This window comes from Oxyura jamaicensis, chromosome 11, assembly GCF_011077185.1.
Source record: "Oxyura jamaicensis isolate SHBP4307 breed ruddy duck chromosome 11, BPBGC_Ojam_1.0, whole genome shotgun sequence".
Taxonomy (NCBI): Eukaryota; Metazoa; Chordata; class Aves; order Anseriformes; family Anatidae; genus Oxyura; species Oxyura jamaicensis.
The window spans coordinates 7,488,666-7,513,594 of NC_048903.1; the positions used below are offsets into that span (position 1 = coordinate 7,488,666).

A 24,929-nucleotide genomic window follows, 5' to 3' on the forward strand; every position below is an offset into this window, starting at 1 on the left:
GTTTTTTTCTCACCTTTTTGAAAGGAACTGTGAAGACTGCACTGACAGGAGGTCTGTAATAACACAGCCAGTTCACAATGTATATTCTCAGGAGAGAACAGTAGGTGCTGAAGGCATGAGGACTGTGCGGTGTATGAAGTGCCTTGCTTTGATGTAGCATCGGATCCAGAATTATGGAAGCTAGACTGTTCTTTCTGTCTTAACATGCATAGTTGGCTTATGTTTATCTCCCAGAGGGGGGGAAAAAAGGTTTTTTAATACAACTGGAATAAGTTATGAGTTTATTATAGCAAAAAAAAAAAAATGGCTTAAAAAAAAATGGATCATACACCCGCCAACTTTATTGTTTTGCAAGTTGGTTGTAAAATACCACTTTTTAACACCTTTTTCTGTTTTAAAGGAATTTGACTACCTGAATTGAGAAATCTTGTTGCCGGTTTACTTATGTTTAACATATGATAAACATGCTTATTAAAGCATCTGTCTGATACATCGTGATTTTTGGAAGAAGTTTATCAGGTATAGATCTTTTTTCCTTAGTGTGGAAGAACATACTTCATTAGCAGTCCTAAGAGGAAAAAAAAATCAATTTGGTAGTGCAGGGTTGTATGCTGTCTTCTATCAATTGCAGCACCTGCTGGCTAGTCAGCCTAGTTATTTATAGATTTATCTGCCTCTTTAGTTATGGAAGGATGCGGGTGGTAAGTTAGTTACCAGACAGAACTGACTGAGGGACGTGCGAGTGTGTGTGTGGCTTTGTTTGCTCTTCTTCATAAAGGGTCTATGCTCATTTGGCTGATCATCCAGTTGGTTGAAAATGGAAGGGGAAAAATCTAATGGACCTGCTACAGCAGTCCCCTAACTGTCAGAGTTGAAACTACGCGAACTCCAGTGTCACCATAACAAATTAGGACAGCACAACACCTACGTGTAGATGTGCGATTTAGTGAAATGCTCAGGAGGATCAACGAGACCCTCAGAGTAGCACTGAGGCACTGTTTGCTATTTGTGCTCTTGTTTTAAAACATCCGTTTGTTGTTGTATGTTACTATTGAATTTTGAACATAAAACACTTTAAAAATATAGTGTTCTAAATTTTATTTGGGTATTTTTTCTTCTGTTCATATGTATTTTTAGAAGAGATGGAAGAGATTTGAGCTATGTTTGAACATCTTCATAGAATTTTCAAGCTTTAGTTGCAAGTAATTTTTCTCGTACAATCTATGAAGTGTACTCCCAGTGATCTGCACAATCTCTGTCTTTTGGGTTATTTTTTTTCTGGGTTGGAACAGTAGCAGTTTGCAGACATGGAAAGGAGTCTTTGTGCCCATGGCTTGTCATTGAAATGCAGTGAATAGGTAGTTGTAAGTAACAATTCTCATATGATTTGTAGAAGATATAAGACTTCTAATTTTATCTTTATATATTTTGACATAAATACAGATTTGTAGCTGATGAGTGTGTGGGACTGTTCTTTTTTCATTTCCACTACCTATAAAGCTTGATATCTTTTTTTCTTAGCGTAGTTCTCTAGTATCACAAGCCAGAGTCACGTGTTGAGAACATGATAGCTACCAGTTGAGTGTTTATTTTTACGTCACACAGGCTTTCTTTCAAGATGAGTGAAGCTACCAAAGTACATTGGGAGTCTAGGGTATGTTTAAGCACACCTAGTGCTATGAGGTGCACTGGATTTACAAGTAATGTTAACCATGAGATTTCTAGCAACTTGAACTAAAGTTGGAGAAAATCCGTACAGTCACAGGATAGACCAGTAGACCCTAGGAGATGAGTAAAGATAACAGAATTTCCAGAAGTAAATGTCATGATGGGTTCTAACACCTAATTCCCCTGGTCACTAGTTGTACTAGGATGAAACACGTGTAGTGAAATTTTGCATGTATGGTATTTCTGTACTGTTTGACAAAATGAAGGCATTTCACTGTTTAGACGAAGTGTAAATTTGTATGAGCCCCTGGGCCACGCAGAAACACATGCAAGCTACATGCAGCCTTACAAAGGTAATATTGTTGGCACAGCTATCAAAAATATACATGCTTGTTTAAATATTAGTAGATCTCGTATGTAACTAAGGGAATTTCTTCTCATGTATAACTGAACTAAAGCTGTGTCCAATTTTATTTACATTTGTATCTAAGCTAATTTGGAAATGGCTAATGTTCATAAAATGTTCAGCTAAGCAGTCAAGATCTCCTAAAATGTATAGAAACAAATGTTGCACTGGTGGTGACTAAAATAAGGATCCCAGAAAGAAAGAATTTTTATAATGGTCACATTTATTAAAAAATAAATAAATAGAGCTTGCAATGTGGGTGTCAGGTTTAGCTGGATGTAGGTTGAAGTACATTATCAACTAATGTTATGCGGAGTGTTTTTTCCTTGTCTTTTAATCTGTGGCTAGTACAGCTTATTTCAGTTTATCTAATGAGCTCATCCAGCCATTATCACCAATGGCGTATTCATTAGTAAGCCCAAAAGAGCTTCACGTGCGTGTTTTTTCACCTATGAAAACCTAATAGAGCTGGAGCAAGTGTGCTAATGATACTCCTTTTTCATTTCTGGCTTCCTCCTCCTTTGTGGAGGAATTTAAATTCAAGACTGGAGTTTTTTTTTTGTTGTTTTTTGTTTTTTTTTTTAAAAAAAAAAGGATGTTTATTTAAATTGAGAATTAAACCAAGCATGAAGATGAGACGAGTTATCATTATAGGTCCAAGATAGGTTAGTTGTTACAGTGAGATTGAGTTCTTTGAGCAGCTCCTGGGGTATTTTCATGTGGTTTTCAAGATCTATAGAGTTGTGCAAAAAGCTGGAATTTTAGCTGGCACTTCAAGGTAGGAAGCACAAAGATTAAGAATCAATTTTCTTTCAAAAGTGGAAAAGTTGCTGGATCCATTTGTTGTTTCTACTAGTGCCTTTGGACAGGCTTTAGAAATACTGGAAAAATTGTATTTCTAGTTATTGCAGGTCAGGACAGTGTAAAATGGCAATATAAAAAGTGGAAAATGAAACATTCTTCTCTAATTTGATGCTTAGGGCTGGTTTGGGAGGGTTTTTTTTGGGGGGGGGGAAGGATTTTTTTTGCAAAGATTGAGGAAAGATTTGCATTTAAATGTAATATTAGCCAATGTTCTGGGTGGGTTTTATTCTTATTTCTATTTTGTTAAGAAACATAACATTTCAGTAATCATTTGCAGCAGTTATCACTTTTGACAAATCTGAGTATTCTTCAGAAAATGCCTTTTGATTAAATAACCTTAATAATAAAAGAAGGATCTGTGCATTTTAAGACAAGGGTTAGAAATAAAAACTAGAGAAGAAGAAAGAGAGAATAGTGTGACAGACATGAAGAATGCTGGGCTTTCCTTCTCTTGATTGCTGCTGTTCTGTAAGACAGTATTTAACTAATTGTAGGTTTTCTTAAACTACTCTGCTACAGCTCAGAAGATATTCTCATTTCATTGATGTCCTATTTCCAGCTATATTCTCATGGCTGGCACTTCACTTGATGCCTTTAAAGTTGAATTTGTTTTGCCTGCCCTGCAGTGTGAATATGTACCTAGTCTTTTTTGGTTCATTTTTGGATGAAAGATAATGGTAGTGAAGTTCTCAATGAGGCAGCTTTATCAAGAGCTCACTATGATGTATACGGTAAATGTTACAAATGGTTGCTGGGAAGTTAGACACTTAAATTGTTCCAGCTTTCTTTTGCTATGTTTTTCATGCTCGTTGTTGAAGTTAGCAATAATGGGCACAGTTCTTATTCATGGTACATAAAACATTAATTCTGAATAAGTATCCTGCTTTAATTGTTTTACTTGAATGATGCAGAAAGAAAACAGCTTTATAAGCTGGTGCTGATTTCAGACCTGTCAAATTCACTGGTTGCTATGTTAATTTCTCTGTTCAGTGGTAATTTACTTCCTCATTTCTTTGGTTGCTGACTTACCTAGAACTTCTACCTAGGCTAACTGACATCCGAAATTGTTTGTACTTGATAACAGAGCTGCCATAATAATTTAGGAGGGTTTGTGCTGTGAGATAAAATAATACTTGAGGCAGATGGCATGTAGAAAGCCACTGAAGGTGGTGGCTCAGCTTTATCACTTGGAGGTATTTAGGGAGGTCTGATATTTTTACAAGTCCTTCTGCCCTTTATGACCCAATTTTCCACCTCCCAGCTCCTTAAATAATGAGGGAGATACCTACAGATTTTAACTACGTATGGACATGTATACCAAAAGGTGGTTTGTCTTCATAGAAATACAATCTGGTAAGCTGAGGCATCGTTTATTATGGTGTAGGTTAGCTGTGACAAAACGTTTTGATTGCAGTCAGTAGTATATATGGAAATAAGTAGGGGATTTGGTAACTTTTGAGAGTGATCTAGTGTTTTGGCTTGGTTTTGTGCTTTTTTTTTAATATTAACTAAGGAGACTTTTTAAATGGATTTTTTACAGTTGCTTTAAAATATTAATACCAAGCTGCTCAAAACCATATGGGCTATGGGGCAATTTGAAAAGATGAATTTTGCATTACAGTTAGAGCCTTGATTTCATAGCCTGGAAAAGCAAATTCTCTAAAGCTTTTATGGTGCTGGGCATGGCATCTCTCTAGCAAGTCTAGTTTGGCATATATGGTTATAATCAGGACTTGCAGCACTAGTCATTAATGCAGCAATTCTAGCTTCTCTCGGGCTGCTTACATTCAGCTGCCTCCCTCTTCCTCGTTCTCAGCCCACACGAGGTAACTTGTGTTAGCTTGGGAATATTCAAGGCAGAGCTGCAAAATGTGAACGTGGGGATTTCTCCTGGAGTTAATAATGGAAAATCATTTTATTTCTCATTATATGCTCTGTGCGTCAGAATTCTCGATGCAATTAGACATTGCTTGTTTAAACATATAGAAGGTCATTATTCTCTTAAAGGTTTTGGAAATACATGTGCTAGAAGAGCTTTCTTAAAAATCTGTGATTTAGTCAGATTTACCTAGTTCTGTAGGCCTGGAATATCAGCCATTGAGTTAGTCAACTTTCCAGTGTTGTTTTTTACCTTTTAATATAGATTAACTCATGACTCTTTTTAGTCTTCCTGACAGTACAGAAGTTTAAAATTGGTCCAAAAATTGGATTAGCTTGTATGGTAGATTTGTAATGGTAGATTTATATAAAGAGTAATTTTCTTCCCAGTTAAACACAGGGACTAAGTAAATTAATAAGCGTTTACACTTCTAAATATAATACGTTATCATCAGATATAAAATTTAAAAGTTCCTCTATACTGTGGATCAAGATGAAAATACTCAACAAAGATAATCTTCAAACAAAAGATTGATGAGATCTTTTAGATGAGAGATTACAAAGGTAAAGGATTTTTTCAATGTCTAGTTTATTTCGGTCTAATTTTTCACATTAAAAATGTTCTGTTAATTATCTCTTGCAAATAAAGTTTCTTATTTTGCAAATACATGTTGACCATCTTTTTTCTTTGGCAGATGGTGATGGACAAAGTGAACATTTGTTACCAGTCTGTGAAGACCAAGCATGTCGAAAAAGTGCCATCTATTTAACTAAGCTAGGACTGGATCAGGTATTGTGACTTTTGGAATTGCAAAGACAAAAGGAAATACTGTGTTTTATGAATCAATACGGTATAGCAAAGTAACTTTTATTTCCTGAAAAAGCAAATTTCTCTACCTGTAATGATAGTATGTAAGATATTTTTATGTAGGTATGTATTTGTCTACCTCAAGCTATAGTTTTGATGGAAAGTAACTCAAGATCTAGTAATGTATCCATTCCGGTTTTCTAATCTTGGCAATTCTATGCTTAGAAATACATGTTTTCCCATGCTCACAGGTTTTTGTTTTGTTTTTTAAATTGCCTGTTTTCTGTGTTCACAGGGGAATAGATTATAGTGCTGCTGGATACACAGCATTACAGTGGGATTTGATTTACAGGTCATAGCATGTGCATACAGCAAGTGGATGATTAGTTCACAATACTTGCTTTGCTTTCTTGTCAAAAGGAAGAACACTGACTTGTTAAGCACGTCACATTGGTTATGTTACTGTAACATGCTGCTTGCGTTTTGCATTTCACTTTTGAGGAGTTCGGGTGCTCTTTGTCAAAAGACATTGTCCTTCAGCTCTAAATTTAGTTCCCTATTGATAAGAAGCAAAAGACATCTGATGTTTTCTGCTGGAGTAAATTTGAGACAAATATTCCAAATGAAAGTAAATTCATTGTGGAAAATGAACCACACACAAATACCATGTACCATTGATGGGTACAAAGCTGTTACTTGACGGTGGTGGATGACTTATCAGTGGGATAAACAAAAGCTGTATGATATGCTATTTATGATATGTTTCTGGAAGGAAGTGGTTTAGTAATGTGTAGAGGAAGGTGTGTAGCAGCTTACATAATATCAGAATTTTGGCAAAGTTGAGTCTTTTATTGTAGTGTGCTCTAAAGTAATATTGTACGTAGACAGTTTTCCTGTTCCTTCACAATTTCACTTTTTTGATAGAGGTCAACTATTTAATAACACATTAGATTTCTAACATACTATTTTTGACCATCTCCGTATATTTAATTTGTATATTTAATTTAGCAATTACACTGTAATTTCAAATTTAAAATAGTTTCTAAGATAATGATCTTTGAGTTTAAAAATTAACAGCTGAATATTGTCGTTTTATTTTAGGAAGTGAAGAATCCAACAGATTCTCATCCTACTAGAAAAAAAAGCATTAAGAAGTATTAAGGCTTACCTAGAAACTTTAAAGCAATTTTTCTTGCATATTTTTAGAATGACTTTTTAATTAAAAATGACAATATCAAATGGCAGACAATAATGACTTGTTCTGAACTAACCTTTTTTTAAAAAAATGGTATCTTGCATTTTCTTTTCTTGTATTCTGACTCATCTAGAAGTGATAGAGCTTTTTCTTCTAAACCATTTTAACTTTCCCATTATGAAAAAGTGAGAAAATGTCAGTACCTTAATTCATGTCTAAAGTTTTTCCCATATGTTGCATGTTTTCTTCAGGTAGAAATCTATTCAAACGTCTTGCTTCCTATTTTTATTTGGAAGTGAAACGTTTAATTTCATTGCATTTGGTCATCTGTAAGATCAACTGACCCAGCTTCTGATATTTGACTAAACGAATTAATCTTCATGAGAATTGATAAATATAATCTTTGTGGCAACAGACCAAGATAAATGCTCTTTGTTTAATTAAAACTTTACAGTTGCAGGGAAATAATAAGCCCTTGTGGTGCAGAAAGTATTGAAACAAGGAGATGGTATCCTGTGTGTGACAGCTAGATAACTATCTGGAATCCATGGGAAACAGATTTCAAGTCTATTATAGAAAAAGTAGAAGATGCTACATATCCATAACTTCTGTTCAGTTTTTGTTGTAGAGTTTTGTGGGAGTGCTTTTGGTAGTTACAAATTTTTGAGAAAATTACTTATTTTCTCTTAAGGATAAGGGTCTTAAGGATAATAAATTACATGACTGTCTTTAAAAAAAAAATCTTGTATCTGGAAGTGGTTTGGTCTTTCATTGTCACAAAAAACAAGCAGTGATATTTGATGAATAGAAATTAAAAACAGTTAATGTGGTTCTATTGTATTGTGGGATAGACTGAGATGAAATACATATCTGTAGAATTTGTGGTTCTGAGCAGTTATGCTATGAAGAGGCATTCAGTGGCATGTCAGGTTTTGGAGTTGTTGGTCTGATAAGATCTAGTTTTGCATGACAGCTGTCAGTCTATGCTATATTTCCTTGTGCTGTGTGTGGCGTAGCTGGATGGTTACTTGGAAAGCCAAGCAGATCTAAGAGAATTTTTTCAAATTTCAAGGATGAAATTCTCTCACCATAGGTTATATTTTATTTAACCATTTAATCTTCAGAAGTGTTAGAAATATCTCAGGTAAATTTCCTTCTTTTGGATGATGAGGCCAACGGTCAGGCCAAAGAATTGCATACGAGCGACTTAAGGAGATGCAGACCTACTAGAAGTTTGAAAGAATGTGAATGTTTCCACAGCAACAGAAGAACTGCGGCCAGATCTGGACGGGAATCCCATATGCTGTTTCAGATTGTAGCTGGTATTGGGATACCTCAGACTTCTTGAATTTCACCTGCAGTAAGCTGCAGACTAACATGCTGATTTAGATCTCATTCTGATTCTGAAAATCAGACTGAGCTCTCCCTGAAACTTGTTTTAAAGTCCCTGGTAATGTTTATTGTAGAAACTGTAGGTAGTGTGATATTCTTAGAGATGACTAATCTTTCTCTTAATCTTGTCTAGTATTCAGTATGACTTTTTTATTTGTTTCCTGAGCCAAGCAGTATCATTTCAGTCCTATAACTTAAGAGTTTCTTTCTAAGCATTCTTATAACCTTAGTTCTTATAACTGTGAACGTTCTTATAACCTTTCTCTATACAGTAGAAAGAGTACAGCTTTATTCCTTCTATAAATACAGCAGTTGTGGTGTAGAACATAGCAACACGTCCTTTAGCAAACCACAGGTCTTTCTGGTTTCATTCTGTAGGCTAGACATGTATCCAACAGCACTGATTATCAGCTGTAGTTTGTCGTTGTAAATAGTTTTTCTTGGTTCCTCTGCAACAGTTTAAAGGTGGGGAGGGGGGATTGCAGCTGATGTAATCTTTCATTAATCCCAGATTATGCAAGATCCGCACATCTCTGGATTGTTTGTCTTTCTCAAAGCAGCTACGAGTCTGTGAGCCACGCTCTTGTATTGAAAATATGACTTACTGCTTTAGTTATTCTCTTCTATTTCGCTAAAGTAATGCTGGGGATTATCATCTGGGCTTTGGACACCATAAGTTAATGGTGTAATGTATGGTGGTGTTTTGTGTTTTTTTTTGCAGTGGTGGCTACTCAGTTTTATATGGAATTCAGGTGACCTTCATATGCACTAAAAACCTCCTGAAATTACTGGATTTATTCTTCATGTGCAGCTGAGCTATAATGCATGCAGACAGCAGAAGGGGAGCCCCTAGGAAAAAGGACTTCTGTTGCTGTGGCCAGTTCTGTCAGGTCACTCTCAATCTTTGTACAGGATGCTATATAGTGCCCCTCACCGAAAGGAGGAGAAACCCTGGCCTTTCCAGGAAAGGTATTGGCCAGGAACGGACTACCAATTTCCAAATGCTTTCTCACTCACAGCAAGCTCAGTGCCTGTGTTACAGGGTCTGGAATTGGGCAGCTGGCAGGATGGGCTAATTGTTTGGAATAGGTTTCCTGGCCAAAGCTTAAAAAAAATACAAGATGCAATACCCCCATATTTTTGGTTCAAAGAGCAGGCTCTAGAGCAAGGGAACTGTGTTTCCTAATGTATAGAATAACGTGGACTCAGAGAAACAAACCCTTTTTGAGTTAAGTGGGGTGAGTGCAAAAAGTTTTAGAATATCTTTAAGTATTTGAGATCTTTTTCAAAGTGATAAAGAAGCTGTGTTTTCACAGGGCAATAAAGCATTCTCTTTACTACTTGACGAAAAACAAATATTTGAAGAGTTTGAGAATGGATTTTCAAGCACTTAAAAATCATTTTAGTTTATAACATCGTTAATTGAAGGAATATATAAATGTTTTAATTATATCAATGCAAGTATTTAATGAAATTCAACATAAAGTGAAGAGTAAATCCTTCTCTGAATCAATTTTATGTATTCATTTAAATTTTCTTTTAGATATATTAACTGTTTCTCAATCTTTTTTTCATCTTAGGTAGGTAAGAGGAAAAAGCATGATGAGACTGCAAGAAATAGCTGTGTGTACTCATTATATCCCACCTATTTCTATCTTTCAGTAAAAGGAAAAAGAATGGTTTTAGTCTTTTTCCTGTTAAGCTTCATACTTGCTATTACAACTTTTAAGTAATTGTCTGGGTTAACAAATTGTAAAGTAGTAGCAGATTTATATTATTGACAAACCTATCTTTATTTTTCTGCCTTCTGTACTGAAGTACGTCCTAAGCCACATGAACAATTCATCTTGCATTCCATTCCTCAGTAATAGTTATAGGAGAAATATACAGAAAGTTTCACCAAAAATGTGTATTACTCTGAACTTAAACCGTCAGAGTAAACTATGCATGGAACCAAAATGTGTCCTGGTTACAGACTGAACAAGACTCATGTTTTGAGATGTTCTACAACTGCTGTTATAAAAAGTCCCACAACTGGCTCAGTAAGATGCATAGTGATGTTTAGTAGCAATAGGTGGCTTTTGTTTTCCTCGCCTCTTGCTTTATATGTTTGCATTTCCTGTAGCCTTTATAATGGTGAAATTGCTTTTTATGAATCATTTTCTGAGTAGAGTTTTAAAAAAGTAAAAATTCAGGTTTACTCCTAAAATTTCTTTTTGATTTTTTTCTTTAAAATACTGTTACTGTACACAGCAATATTTAGAGAGTATACGATAAGTATAATTGGATTTCATTGCAATGGCAGTTATTATTTTGCATGGAATCGTTAACACAGTATTTCATGGTTCTGATTCCAATTAATTTTTCAAACTTACTGTACAGTAATATTTCAACTCCTCTGTATGACAGGGAAGTGCAAAGTCTAACACTGAAAATTTTCTCTCAGGTTGAGAGTCTTTTCCTTTTTTTTTTCTTTCTTGGATTCTTCAAACTTTCAGCAGCTAACGGTAATTAAATAGCTATACGTATGCTGGGGGGAGGGAAGAGGGGAATATGACCAAGTATGTCTAAATGAAACTTTGAGTTCTCATCAGTGGTGTGTTATGGATCATCTTAGCAGTTCAAATGTTGCAAGTTACACAGGCAGGCACGCAGTATATGCACATCTGGCAGACCTGTTCTAGGTTTCTAAGCTATCTGTGATAACCAGATAAATTTGACCTTAGTGCACTTCTTTAAAAAAAAAAAAAAAAAGGGGGGGGGGGTCTCATGTTCGTGTGTACTCTCGAGACAGGTCCAAGTGTCACAGACAATTGCCATGTGGCTGGAATGTTGTTGGTTGCTGGATGATGCTAGCGAGGGTGTCTCTCCACAGCAGGAAACAATGCTGTCAGGGATCTCATTCTGGTTCCTGAAATTGCTAAATTAAGGCTTGGGTGAGAGATGTTGAAGATGCTGTTAAGTGCTGTTGACATTGCTGATAGTGATCCTTGAGGATGGCACCCTTCTGTTCTTTTGAAGACGTTGTCAGTTAGCTGACATAGAAAATTACTTCTGGCTTTAAAAATGGCACTGATTTTTTCTTTCTGTAGAATTGAAATGTTAACCCTCATACTTCAGTTTAATACCAGCTTGTGAAATTACTTTGATTTTAATTAAGATAAATTCCTATTTAGCCCCTCTGCAGCCCTTTGTGAAAAGTATAGATCTGTTCTGTTTCTTGTCCTGGAGAAATTGAAATTGTACTTTGCACTTCCTTTGTACTTCCACAGATTTAATGAGGGTGTACCCCTCTTCCAGTTTTAATGCTGCCTATTGCTTGCAATTTTAGACCAAAAAAAAAATCACTGAGGATCTGAAGGCCTGATAGTTTAGATGTGGCTACACTTAAAAAAATAAATAAATTACAGGCCAGCATGAATTTCAGTGAAGACTTTCCTGAACATTGCTACACACTAGATGCTTTCTAAAAACACATGTCCTTTATTCTTACAACTTTTATCTATTTTTTTCTGTTCTGGAAAAATTTAGTACATAGGAAAGGTTTCCTATGAAAACAGTCATTTGGTGTCAGAGTTGTGAAATGATCCTTAGTTCCTCTTTGGAAATTCATAAACCATTTCCGAATTGTGATGCAGTACAGACCTGTCAGTCGTTTTAAGTAGAATTGGGTGCATTTAATACATAAAATGGATTTCCTTACCTATCTGTTGTTCTTTTTTTCTTTTCTTTTACAGTGGATTCCAGTCTTGCAAGACTTCAAAAATAAAGACACTGTTTGGGGCTTCGTACCACATCAAACTGACAAAACGACATCAGAAGTTAAATTTCCAATTACCCTTCATATTGGAGATTACAATATGGATGGCTACCCAGATGCTCTTGCTATTTTAAGGAACACATCTGGAAGGTGAAGTATATGTAAACCTAGAAGTGAAGACCAATAAATGGTTGTAGTCATCAGTCATGCAGACCACTACATCTTAGTGCATTTTAGTGTTTAGTGAAGGACTTTATAGACTTTTTATTAACTTTCCTTGTATTTCTTTGCTCCTACTTTTTTGTTCATCTGGATGTTTCATCTACTTTCTTGTTATCAGAAAGATGGCAATACCTTTCTGTGCTCCAACAGTTTGATCTTGATCTGCTGAAATCTCAAGTTTTTTGAGCTGTCTTGCCCACTGACCCCTTTTATGGAGGACCAAGCAACCGGTTATTTAAGATGAAATCTCGCTTTTTTAAAAGGTTTTTTAGTGTCGCGTGCTTACGTGATCAGAAAAGCCAGTATGTTCTGCAAATTCCATAGGACTGGATGCTCCATTTATAATAGCTAGGATTCATTTGCTACTTAGTTTATCATCTATGATTTATTGTAGCTGAGGCAACAGAATTAGGTTATGCTCATAAATGTTTGTAGAAATCTATTTGACTTTTTTGACTATTGAATTGTGCATCGGAAAGTGATATTTGTGTCAACAGCAAAGACTATGTATTTTTTCAAGGTACAGTGGAGAAGAATCTTTCCTTTTAGAGAGAGAACAGCTGCAATAAAACATGGTGATGAGGACCACTGCTGAAGACAGGTCTTCCAACTTCAGTTTAATTCTCACTACAGCTCTGTGATCACTAAAATTATTTAAAACCTATTAGGCAGGTGTCCTGTGTTTGGCTGGGATAGAGTTGATTTTCTTCCTAGTAGCTGGTATGGTGCTGTGTGTTAGATTTAGGATGAGAACAATGGTGAGAACACTGTTTTAGTTGTTGCAGAGCAATGCTTGCACTAAGTCAAGGACTTCTCAGCTTGTCGTGCTGCCCTGCCGGCGAGGAGGCTGGAGGTACACAAGAAGCTGGGAGGGCACAGAAACAGGATGGCTGACCCAAACAGGCCGTTCCATACCGGATGGTGTTATGCTGAACAACAAACTGGGGGAGTTGGCTGGGGGGGGGAGGCGATTGCTCAGGGTCTGGCTGGGCATCGGTCAGCAGGTGGTCAGCAATTGTGTTGGGCATCACTTGTTTTGTGTATTATTGTTTATTCTCCCTTCCTTTTCTGTCCTATTAAGCTGTCTTTATCTCAACCCATGAGTTTATAGCCTTTTTCAGATTCTCTCCCCCATTCCACAGAGAGGGGGAAGACTTCAGGGGCAGATGAGCAAATGGTTTTGTGGTGCTTAGCTGCCTGCTGGGTTAAGCCATAACAGCATGTCACAGACAGAAAATGTGTTGTTAGTAGAATATATACCACAGTGCTTAAATCCTTAGAGAAGGGAAATAAATGATTCTAGTCTTCCCTATTAAATTTGTCAGTGTAATTTTTCTTCTCTTTTATTCTTCACTGTTTGCTTTCCCAATGCTTTGTCTTGCTACAATCTGGTGTTACAGCAGGTGTAGTGATCCGAACTGGGAGAGTATTGTACATCAAGGAGTTAGTGATCCACTAAACAGTTGACCTGAGTACATGCCTCTGCTGTTCTGCACATATCACTTGGCTGCAGGATAAACTTAGCCAGCTAATCATAATGGAGAAGCCTGTAGGCAGCTTCCACTTGGCATCTGGTGATAATGCCACTGGCATGTCCTTGTCTTTACCTTGAAGTGGCAGGTTTTCGTGTGAACATCGTTTTGCTTGATGGTAGAAATTAGTAGAATTGGTCACTTCCAAGAAAAAAAAGAGCTCTTTTAATGCCAGTGAATCTCACTATGAACAGGGTATACACAGCATGTGCCCTGACTAGAAGTCTTGCTGATACTGTACAGCTTGGATTTTCCAGCACCGAATTATCTATGCTATCCACTCTTCCTTCCTCGCATCATCCCCCATAAAAGGTATTTTAATCAATACCCTGTTAAGTCTCAACATCTTTCTCATTGGGATCTATGATGAATACTTGCATTTGGGCATTACATGGAAAAATTAAGCCTCTGTCACAGGTGTATGTAGTATCTTCCTCTGTATAGTGCTGTGGATGAACTTGGGTACGGACTCATAGTTTGAATTAATACTCAATAAGGAAAAGAACTGAGGAGCTCACTGTATAGTGTTTAAAAGAGTATACAGGAAGAAGTGAGATGCTTAAGTTAGAATCAATCCAGATCTTCCAGTGATTGTCTAAACATGAGTCACCCACTGACATCTTTGTGTTGGAGTTCTTTACGTGCACCTGCCTAAAAACATTTCTAAAAATGACCCAGTTTGAAGAGCTACGTGCTTGTGTTCTGCCTACACAAAGTTGTGATTCAGAGACTGAGCAGCTGAGCTCTGCCACTGTATTTCTGAGCCCTGACATAACTAGCGCGGCAGCCTTTGAGTAGCACAGCAGCTGGTTTGGTTTTGCTTTTTTTTTTTTTTTTTTCTTTTTTTCAAATATGGCAGAGGAGAAATTGATGCAAGTTCTGGGCAGTAACAGCGTAGGCAAAGTTAAAGCACTCAGTCCCTGATTCTTGAATTTGTCTTTTTTTTCTTCATAGCCTTGCTCAGTTGCGAGTTTGCATCTTCAGTTCAGCAGTCATTGAAAAAAGACTATAAAAAGTCTAGAGAGCAGACTGGAACCAAGGTCTTTCCTTTTCCATTGAAATACTGAGGCATTTAAAATGCTAAGTTATTCTTGTCCTTTGTTTTTTCTAAAGCCACACAAATCTTTCATTTTCTGCTGTACTATAAGCTATCTCTTAGCATGTATCATGATGGCTAGGACGCTTAGAAAGAAGACTTATGGAGTTCAGAGGTTTTTTTTTCAAAGTTTTTATCTTTTAATATTACTAGGAGCCTCTCTTGTCTGGATGGCATATACTTCGGGCAATGTAATATGTAAAAGGTTTAAATAGTTTACAAATAGTTACTCCTATGAAAGCCCAGGAAGTTACCTGTCTCACAGCAATGAATTACTGTGGTACACTTTTGTCTTTATTCTCCTTGCTTTTGAAATTATTTATTCCATTGGGTGTGTCTTAAACTTATTTTGAAACTTGACTTCAAAATTGAGTGACATAATTAGGCATAAGGACTTGAAAGTACTGGCAGGTGATTTGACAGGCTGTTCAAAGTAGGGTTCAGAAAACTGAGGAAGTCTGGCAAAAAAATAATAATAATAATAAAACCAAATAAATATGTTGTGTGTTAACACGGTATTTTCCCTGTATTTTTTGAAAGGTAACGGAAATGTTTTCTGTAGTGACTATCAAATGTCACTTTCACAGTACTGTAAATGCATTGCTTCTGAGAAACACAAGCAAATGCTTCCTTTTTAAAATTTGTAACTGGGTCAGAGAATTAAAGGTGTGGGAATTAAATTAAAAGCTCTTCTTAAATTAGATCAAGATAAAATGAAAACCTTATTTAATTGATTTTAAACACTTCTGGATCAAGCTTTTTATTTCTTTTTTTGAAGCTTTTCATGCTACACCTACAGATCTAATTCCAGTGATTGATTACTGTGATTAAATGATAAAAGCATTTTTGTGAACTCTTGGCCTCAGTCTGTGGCATAGTGTGGAAGGCCTAGCTTCCAGTTGCTGTCTGTAACTTAAAGAAATTAAAGGAAGCAGAAGCCATTTTATTAATCTGAAAATATACTGATATATGACAATGGAAGAATATGGCTAAAATCAATTCTATTTTTATTATAAACCTGGAAAGGACTTTCAGATTTTTTTTAATTCCTATAGAACACTGAAATAAAAACATTTATCATTCTTGGGAATAACTTCAGTTTACTGTCCTTCCAGGTGATTAATAGCTTCAGATACTCGTAGAATTGCCATGAGACCAGTCTTAGATCTCCTGTCATATTCAGTCGATTTTCAATAAGGGCGTGCACTGTTCTGACAGGATGGATACATTCCTTATTAACAGCAACAACACAAAAAGGAATCGCTTATGGTTGCAAGTGTGGTGGGGGGTTTGAACTCCAGAGGTCTATGAATTCGAACAGGTGAGAATGCTGCATTCAGTCAGACCTAACGTATTGGTCTGTCCATTGTGAATTCTTTTAACTTTTGACTTGACTCAAAACCTGCACATTAGAATTCCAGTCTACAGGTTTTCCTTTAGGCTACATACGTGCATGATTTTTTCTTTCCACTAGTTATGACTATATTAGAATTTGTGTGTAGAATAACAAAAGGTAAAGGGCTTTTGCCAGTAGTTACTGATTGGTTCATCTCTACTTACTATCTTATCTAAATATATTCATTTTTTTTCACATGCTGTTTTTAAATTCACTGTGGCAATATTGGAAGTCTAACTACTTCATCGGAGTCTGTAATGCTTGTACTTCGTTCAGCCACCTAACTAGATGAAATAATTAATTTAACTGCTTGTTTCCCAAGTAGAAAACTCATAATTGGCATCTAGCATTGCAAACACATAATCCAGGAATCATTTTTTCAATGAGGCTTTTACTCAGAGTGAATGTTTTTCACGGGTTAAATAAAGTAATGGTATAGATGGAAATTTAGTATCCATCTCGCCTACTAATGACAAATAGCAGTAAAGATTGACACTTGGAGCTAATCAAAAACTGAATGTGAACAGTTGAATGAAAATCTTTAAGCATAACACACTTCTGCAAAGTTCTCCAGGCACTCATGCACAGTTTTAAATAAAGGTATGTGTATTAATCCTTTGCATGAGTATACTTAAAAGGACTCTCATTTGACCAAATCATCTCTTCCTAAATCATTTTTAGTCATCACTTTCAGAAACAGGGTTAGATAAAGAACTTCTTTAAAATGTAGAATTGATTGACTGTAGATAAGCAGTTTTAAAAAAAACAGGCAATTTAATTTATTCTGAATGTCTAGAGTAAGATATTAGTTGTTTAGACATCCCCTGCATAACTGCAGATGGCATAGCCTAAAACTGATGGAATGAGAGTTGTATGAAATTAAGCAGTACGTATTTAATTGTAACTGTGAAGGAGCATGTTAAAATAAAACTGAGATGAATCTTCAGGCTGTCTTTGGTGTTAAGCCATGCTTTTAGTAATTCAGTCTTACTAGATTTAGCTTTGCTGCGTGTGGCCTTCAGTCAGAAGGTTCCAGTCTGTAGCCAATTCTATACTTCCTGAGCATCCTTTGTAAATTGTTTCAGATAAAGTTCTGCAGGTAGGGCACTAGTTGGTAACACTGTGAGTACAATGGTGTGCATATAATAGTAAATGTTTAATAAACATAAAAGTTCAGCAAGTATCCGGTTAAGGGTGATAGTGCTAGTCTTAATACACAGCGCAAAAGAACTCTGAATTCTTGGTATTTCAGCTGATTTTTTTCTCTATTGTCTGTTACGCATTTGTGTAGCACGTTAGCATTGGTTTGTGGTTTTATCATTGTAACGGTCTGTCTTTGTGTTTTCCTAGAGGCCTTAAGGGACATTAGTTTGTCATTTTAAGTATGTTGTTGATTTTTACTGTTATAGGTAGATTTTTTTCTGACTCTGTGAATCTCCTTCAAAATTTGGTTCAAAATAATAAGGTCATGAATTTGCTCTTGGTAATCATAGCATGAAGTAGAAATAAAACACAGAGGAAGATGCTTTGATTCTGGTAATTATAAATTAATTAAAGCCCTAAAAAAGCATAAGGACTCAATTAGCAGCCCACAGGCCAAATCCAGTCCTCAGGAGTTCTTCCAAGAAAGAACTGAACAGCTGATGGAGGCAGCAAACAGCTGATGGCTCTTCCCTTTGCAAAAAGCCAGGCACTGCAACTTCTCCTGTTGCTGTAGTCTTTCGGAATAATGGCCCCCAACCAAGGCTTCCCCCTCCTGTGCTGAGACTTTGCACGGGGCAGCTCCCATATCAGCACAGCCCGGGGAGTGGTCTGGAATTGAGGATCAAGAAAGATAAAACATGGCTAGCAGTTACTTGGACTCTGTTTTCAATGTTGTATATACATCTTATGTCAAGATGATGATGAAAAAGAGAAATTGAAACAATTTGCTTAGCTTGAGTTGTCACCTTAATTTTATAGTTGGTTAATTTGACATAAAATAAGAATGTGAGCACTTAGCAATTTCAAGTTATGGTTCTGAGTTCTCAGGTTCAGATAACACAAAGCTTTAAATATTGCAGATCACCTAATTTGATTTGTAGCTAGACATTAATTCTATATACTCGTGCTTTTAACAGTGGCATTGTAACAAGTGGGTTGTTCAGATTAAGGCTCAGTCAAATGCGGGCGTACGGCAGAGAAATAGAGGCCTATTTTTTGTTTTTCAAAGAAGCTCAAGAAACGTGATTATAAGGTTTTGAGGAAAATATTTAAACATGCCATTTGATTTTAGACAAATCTGACAGTGAACAAAATCCTATGTTATTCCCATTGTAGGTTTTGAAATACTAACTTGACGGTGTGCAAAGAAACTATTACTATGTTGTCAGAAATATTTTTTCCTCAAGGTGAATGTTTTGCCTTTCTCTCCTTCTCAAAAGGATGGTATAAAAATATGAGCATTGTGGGATACGATTCTTATTAGAAGCAAATTACCTGAAATATTCCATAGAAACAAAAACTTTCCTAAGGAAAAAAGCTGAAGCTACTGTGACTGTATCCTGGAGGCCTTGGATGCTGTTAAGATTTGGAAAAACACCTTTTTGTCACCTTCTTTATGTTCAAGGTCATAGTGAAGAAGTGTTTTTGGTAATTGCCCTGGGCTCTGACATGCTCAGCTAGTTTTGCAGCTAGCTAGCAGCAGTTGGCTGCTCCATCTCCTGGCTCTGCCCCCGGAAAGAGAAAACTTCATCTGTTCCCACTGCCAAGGCAGTGATGGATCCCTGTGGGCTCCCAGGATAGTAACTGAGACTTGCCAAGGAATCAGACTCCCAGCTGGTGAAGTCCTGAAGGTTTCCACCATTCCAGTGAGAGTGGCAACCTTACAATATCTGGGGCTACGTATGATGCTACTAGCCATCAGGGTGCATGCATGAACCTGCAGATAGGAACCCTGTGTCACTCATCTGTGCCTCCCACCAACAAACTGATGCATATTAGATGAGCTCTTCAGAAGAGAGGCTTTTTGCTATGCCACACCTGCTACTCCGATCTGCTTTCTTGTTTCAGTATTATAGCCTTTCTCTCTGTTTATTTGTTGTGTGACAGCAAATGTCTAACTTGGTTTATCCCATTCAATTTTTACTACTCTGGTAGTTTTTTGGCTTGGTTTTTGCTTTGAAACAATTGCAAAGGTACTAATGGAGATGAGATTTAATCTTAAATGTGTAAAACATCATGTGATGTGTAAGAAAATTTATTAATAGAACTTGAGGTGGGAACAGATTGTCATAAAATAATGAAAAAAGCACTGACACATTTCAAGTAGTATATAAGCTGACAGACCATGGGGAGGGATTAAGGAAAATGGTAGTTAGGTGCACTTGAACTTGTATCAGAATAAAGTAAGAATAATGAAATTATTCCTGCTGATTTTGAGCTATTTATTTAGTGTATTCATAGGTTTAAATCAGGCATGACATAATGGTTGTAATTCTGCCTGTGAAATTAACATAAATGCTTATGGATTTGAAAGTAACTATTGGCTGCTGGCTTTGGGGTTTTGTTTTAATATTTTTATTTATTTACTTCATTTGTATTGGACACTAGAAAAATATTGTAGAAAAATATTTTTTTAGACTTTTTATAGGAAGTAAGTTGTTATATATATGTTTTACAGCAACCAACAAGCCTTTTTACTAGAAAATGTCCCATGCAATAACGTGAGCTGCAAGAGCGTGCGTCGTATGTTTAAAGTTTTTTGGGAGCTCTCAGATCTAAATCAAATCAAGGACGCAGTGGTAGCAACCTTCTTTGACATATATGAAGACGTAAGTTCAGCTCTTTACTACAGCAAGCAGCATCACTCTGTGTTGCTGTATCTGTCTTTCTGTGCCGTTGGTGGACTGCTTTGTATAAACATTTGCTTTACAGCTTGTGGCACACGGTGCCTTTAGTCTGGGACATTGCTGCTACCTTGAGATGCTCTCTGGAAGCTGGGCACGTAGCAGCAGCCCATCAGTGACTAAAAGTTTGCTGGTCCTCCGTATGCTCCATTTGAGCTGCCCTCTTCCATGGCAAGAAAGAAGCCACGGACCACGTGTGTTGCCCTGTGTTAGGTCTCTATCTAATATTTTCTAAGATTAATATGATATGAAAGGTATTATTAATGTTAGTAGTGGAAGCATAAACTTTGCTGCACATGCTCCATCCCTAAGGGAATTTACTTGTTAAATTTACATGTTATCTAGAGTAAATCAGAACTCTAATTGAAAGTTTTCTTTTTCCCTCTAGGGAATCTTGGATATCATTGTAGTAAGCAAAGGCTATTCCAACAAGGACTTTGCCATCCATACATTAAAAAACAACTTTGAGGCAGATGCCTATTTTGTTAAAGTTATTGGTAAGTTACTACCATATAATCCAATCAACATCAGATCTTGAGAGGAATATTTGATCTTCTGTGTATGACAATATTATGGTAATGCTCTGTGTGTGATAAGAGAAAAGGCATGGCATGGAAAATATTAAGGACTGCATAAGTATATTGCAGAATCTATACTTTGATACCAAACAAAAATGACTTATCTATTTTTTTCTTGTTTTATTTTAGTGTACTTACTTATATTCCAAGTTGATTCTGGCCATTATTTTCAGCACTTTACCTGTTTTTACCAGTTCTGACAACAATTTCCTTTAAGGGTTTATCATCTTTAGAGTTTGTATTTTTGTTTTCACAAGAATGTCTTATTTCACTTCTTACCTAGAAGCAGTCTAAATCCTTCCTTGCATCCTGGAGCTTTCATTAACCAATTTTGCATTCTAGCAAAATTCTAAAGGCAGTACTAGGTCTTTAAAAGTTGATTTCTCAGCTGGCTTTTGAAGGGAGAAGGAGAATTATCAAGTGTCTAAAATATAATCTGCAGGGAAACTGAGTTATTCAAACTAAAAGAAATTTAAGGAAGATTCATGTCTTCAGTCCATAGTGATAGATGACAAGAAATGCTGCGTCTGTGCATACAACAAAAAGTAACCAACTTAAAAAAAAAAATCAAAGAGTAAATAGTAAGAATAATTTCCTAAACGACAGCTTTCCCAAAATATATCATACTTATAACAATTTAGGATGACAGTTAACATAGCAAGGGTATGTGAATTAAAGCCTTGGTTTAAAAGGCTAGAGTTAGATTATGATATTTGTAACTGATAGTATTTAAATGTTCAAATTGCGTGGCGTACCAATTCTTCCAGACTGCAAAGATGTTGAGCCAAAGCTCAGGTCCATTGTTTATCTATCTTGCTTGATTTTTTTGAGGAAGAGTAAAAGATGAGGCTGTAAGTAAACTTATGTGGAGAAAGCTAAACCAGTGAACTGGAGGTTTGCTGTGGAAAGATTGCATTTGTCTTCATTTTACTTAAATACACCTAATGGTTCAGCCTTCTACATGTCATAAGAACTGCAGCCACTACTGCGGGCTGATGTATTTATTACTTTCTCCTTAGCTTGGGATTTATTTTCACCATAACGGACTACAGTGATTTGCCATGTTGATGGAAGCCTTCTTTTTAAATAATACTGCATATGGGTAATATAATAAACATGAGCATGCAGAAAGCCTTCTAGAAAAATATTTTACTTCATGAAGTTACATTAGAATAACAACTGTGATATTTTGAAGGAGGGAGAGGAATAATTTCTGACGTGCTTTTTGATTCGATGTGTGTACTTATAGCTCAAAAATCAAAGTAAGCCTTTTTTAGCATTTCAGGGTGTGAGCATTTCTGCATAGAAACCCCATGAAATGGGAATTAGAGTGGTCTAAAAAAATTTGTGCTGTGATACAGGGAGAGTATTTCTAACAAAACATGCTTTATGCAAATTGATGTATCACTAAATGCATTGTGTTCACTTACTTGGTATATGGACAATGAGAGCAGTTTTGCTCATTAAATCTGATGTCCAATGCACTTGGTCAGATGATTTGTTCCAGCAGTGAAATTGAACAGCAAATTGCAAAGTGCTGTTTTGCATCAAAATGGGCAGAGTTGGTGCCACTTGCATACACACCTCCGTCTAGAATAAACTCATAGCTTTAAAAGTATATTAGTAGATACAGACATAGTCTTCAAATTGTGCTTTGCCACACCTTCATTTTATTTGTCCAGATGTCCAGACTTTGTTTTTGACTGTATAAAAACAACAGATGCTTCTGTATTTGGATGTCTCAAATGTTAAGTTGCAAATAAATTATAACTTGGGAGTTATAACAGTTGTTAAGATTTGCACTCAGAATGCTACAAACGGTCCTTCGCTACAACAGCACCATTTCTGACTCTAGTTTGGAATAGTTTCTGATCAGACTGCTACACTGAACATTTTATGTACACCACTTGGGACTTAATTGTCACCCAACATTTTATACTTGAACCTCAGTGGAACCTTAAAGTAGATAGAAAATGCTTTAGAAGCTTCCTGTCGGTCAGAATGACCTGGTCCACGTGTTTATTTTCTCTGTCTGCAGCACTTGCTTGGCAATATAACTCATGGAGAGGTTATGTTTGCTGCACTGATGAGGTCTTGTTTGTATCTTTTTCCCTGCTCATGGCCATTACTGAGCTGCTTCTCAACCAAGCTGTTGTCATTTAAGTCTGAACGTTGCATCGTAATGACACCTTAGATTTCTTGTATGCATATGTGCCTGTTACTTTTCTTTTTGCTGTTATTTTCTTTTAAAAGGCATTTTAATATGATATTCTGATAATGTGACACGGTATTTTAGGTTATAGAACAGATGGCTTTCATTATCCCTCACTTAGTGAAACTTGTGTTTAGTATTTCTGTAATTTAACTGATTTTTAAAGCTAACAAGTAATTTAACAACTTATAGGCTTTAGATATTAAGTAGCATTATACCCATATGCTTGTAATACTTTTGAATACATAGCATAAATGGGTAACGGCAGTTTTGTTTATTAGAATTTCAGTAAATTGCTTTAAATCAAGTTGTAAAACTGTCACTAGTATATGGGGAAAAGCCTTTGCTTTCCTTTTTACCGGTTAAAACAGTAAAGCTGAATATCTGTCAAGTATTTTTTAAATGGTTAGAAGTGAAGGATGATGAATAAAATGTGCAGTCCACTATTTTTAACATGTTAAAACTTGGAATTCTTTCAACTGGCAAATATTTTGGAAGCTGCCTAACAAATGAGGTATGACAAAACAGCGATTAGCTGATTAATTTCTACAAAGCAATATATCTCAAACAGATTTTAAAAAATAAAAGTACATAAGTCATACAGGAGGAAGTCATTTTCTTTACGAATTTTAATGGTACATGACATCTGTTAATATACTCTAATGGATTTCAGAGGTTGTGCTTGTAAGATGGATGTTAATACACACACCGTAAGCTCACTTTTTGTACTTGCAGTTCTCAGTGGCCTCTGTTCTAATGACTGTCCTCGGAAAATAACTGTAAGTATAACTTTAACTTTACTATTTAGCTTCAGATGAGCTGGGGCTTTATTATGCTGGGAGATGTCCACATACGTAACTGAGAAGAGTTACTGACTGGAAGAATGTGTAATCCAAATCATGACTGGGCAGGTTCTATGTATTTGAGACCCATATCTTTCTCCAGCTGCCTGCTCAGAGACAAAAAGAATTGACTGATTCTGCAGTGAGCATTGTTAGGCAGCATCACAAGGTCTGGATATACAGATACAAGAAAACCGTGGGATAGACTGAGCCATGGGCTGCCTGACAGCAACTTCTGGGCCAACATAGAGTATATGGGTACCATGAAGGATAGAAGGGATGGGAAAGGAATTTATTTGCTTCTAGTGGTTCTGCAGATCAGTTACATGTTCATGTGCTAATTTCTATTTCAAGTGTTTTGATCATCTCCAGAGACCTTGCATATCAACCACCAAACCTTCAGTTAGCAGATTCGTTTTCACAGTGAAAGATGGCCTAAAAGAGGAACTCGGAGAAATCAAAGCTAGCGTTTGCATCTTAGCTCTGCAAAAATATGAACTTTTTCTACAAGCCTATTTTAAGTCCTAAGGTTAATTGCTGTTACAAAATAATAAGGTGTTTTGGTAGTATTATTAGCTTAATTGCAAAACTCAAAAGGTTTAGAAAGTAGATCTTCACAACAGAACAACAGATGTTGATGAGTGCCTCATTATAAAGATCATTGAAATACTCATGCCTTCACTGTAAAAGAAATTCTGTTAGAAAGTACCATGAAGTATGTTATGCCAGAACACAGCTACTTGGCAAAAATAAAGCATGTTTTAACCTTATTTACTTATCTTTCACAGTTCTGCGTTAACATATTTTATCTGTTTCCTTACCTGTCATTCTAGCCAATTCATTATTCCTTTTCAAGCTGTGATCCCATCTTTCATCATTATCAATTTATTCTTATGGTTTACAACTTACTGTTTTTGAGGCATGATGTGAAATGTGTCGTTTCTTCTTCAGTGTTCTTTCTGCAACTCATCTGAAAGATCATCTACTGAACTGGATGCCCTAATATCAGCTTAAATTTGCCATTTGAAGGGGGGGGGGGGGGGGGGACTTTTTTAAATCTCTTTTTCACTTGTTCCCCCTTCCTCCCACCTTAACAAATAATTTCCCCTTGCACACATCCTGTTCTCACTTAGGTACATTTGGCATGGTTCATCACCCAGTAATCCACCAGTCCCTTTGATTTTTTTCTTCCA

General features: G+C 36.2%; 1 protein-coding gene and 2 long non-coding RNA genes across 3 annotated transcripts in view; 2 read left to right on the top strand and 1 right to left on the bottom strand.

The window, feature by feature from the left end:
* Positions 1-24,929, top strand: part of ITFG1 (integrin alpha FG-GAP repeat containing 1) — a 72,900-nt gene that overhangs the window by 31,587 nt on the left and 16,384 nt on the right. The window contains exons 9-13 of the mRNA XM_035336753.1: positions 5,512-5,606; positions 11,949-12,121; positions 19,879-20,029; positions 20,493-20,601; positions 23,630-23,673. Of these exons, the coding sequence (XP_035192644.1) occupies positions 5,512-5,606; positions 11,949-12,121; positions 19,879-20,029; positions 20,493-20,601; positions 23,630-23,673 (572 nt within the window). The remainder of the gene's footprint in view (positions 1-5,511; positions 5,607-11,948; positions 12,122-19,878; positions 20,030-20,492; positions 20,602-23,629; positions 23,674-24,929) is intronic.
* Positions 17-24,905, bottom strand: LOC118172683. The gene is made up of 3 exons (XR_004753818.1): positions 24,785-24,905; positions 11,545-11,558; positions 17-27 (listed from the first exon to the last, which is right to left on the bottom strand). It is a non-coding gene; the product is annotated as an uncharacterized LOC118172683 (long non-coding RNA).
* LOC118172681 lies at positions 13,312-19,820 on the top strand. Its single transcript, XR_004753816.1, has 2 exons — positions 13,312-14,037; positions 15,937-19,820. It is a non-coding gene; the product is annotated as an uncharacterized LOC118172681 (long non-coding RNA).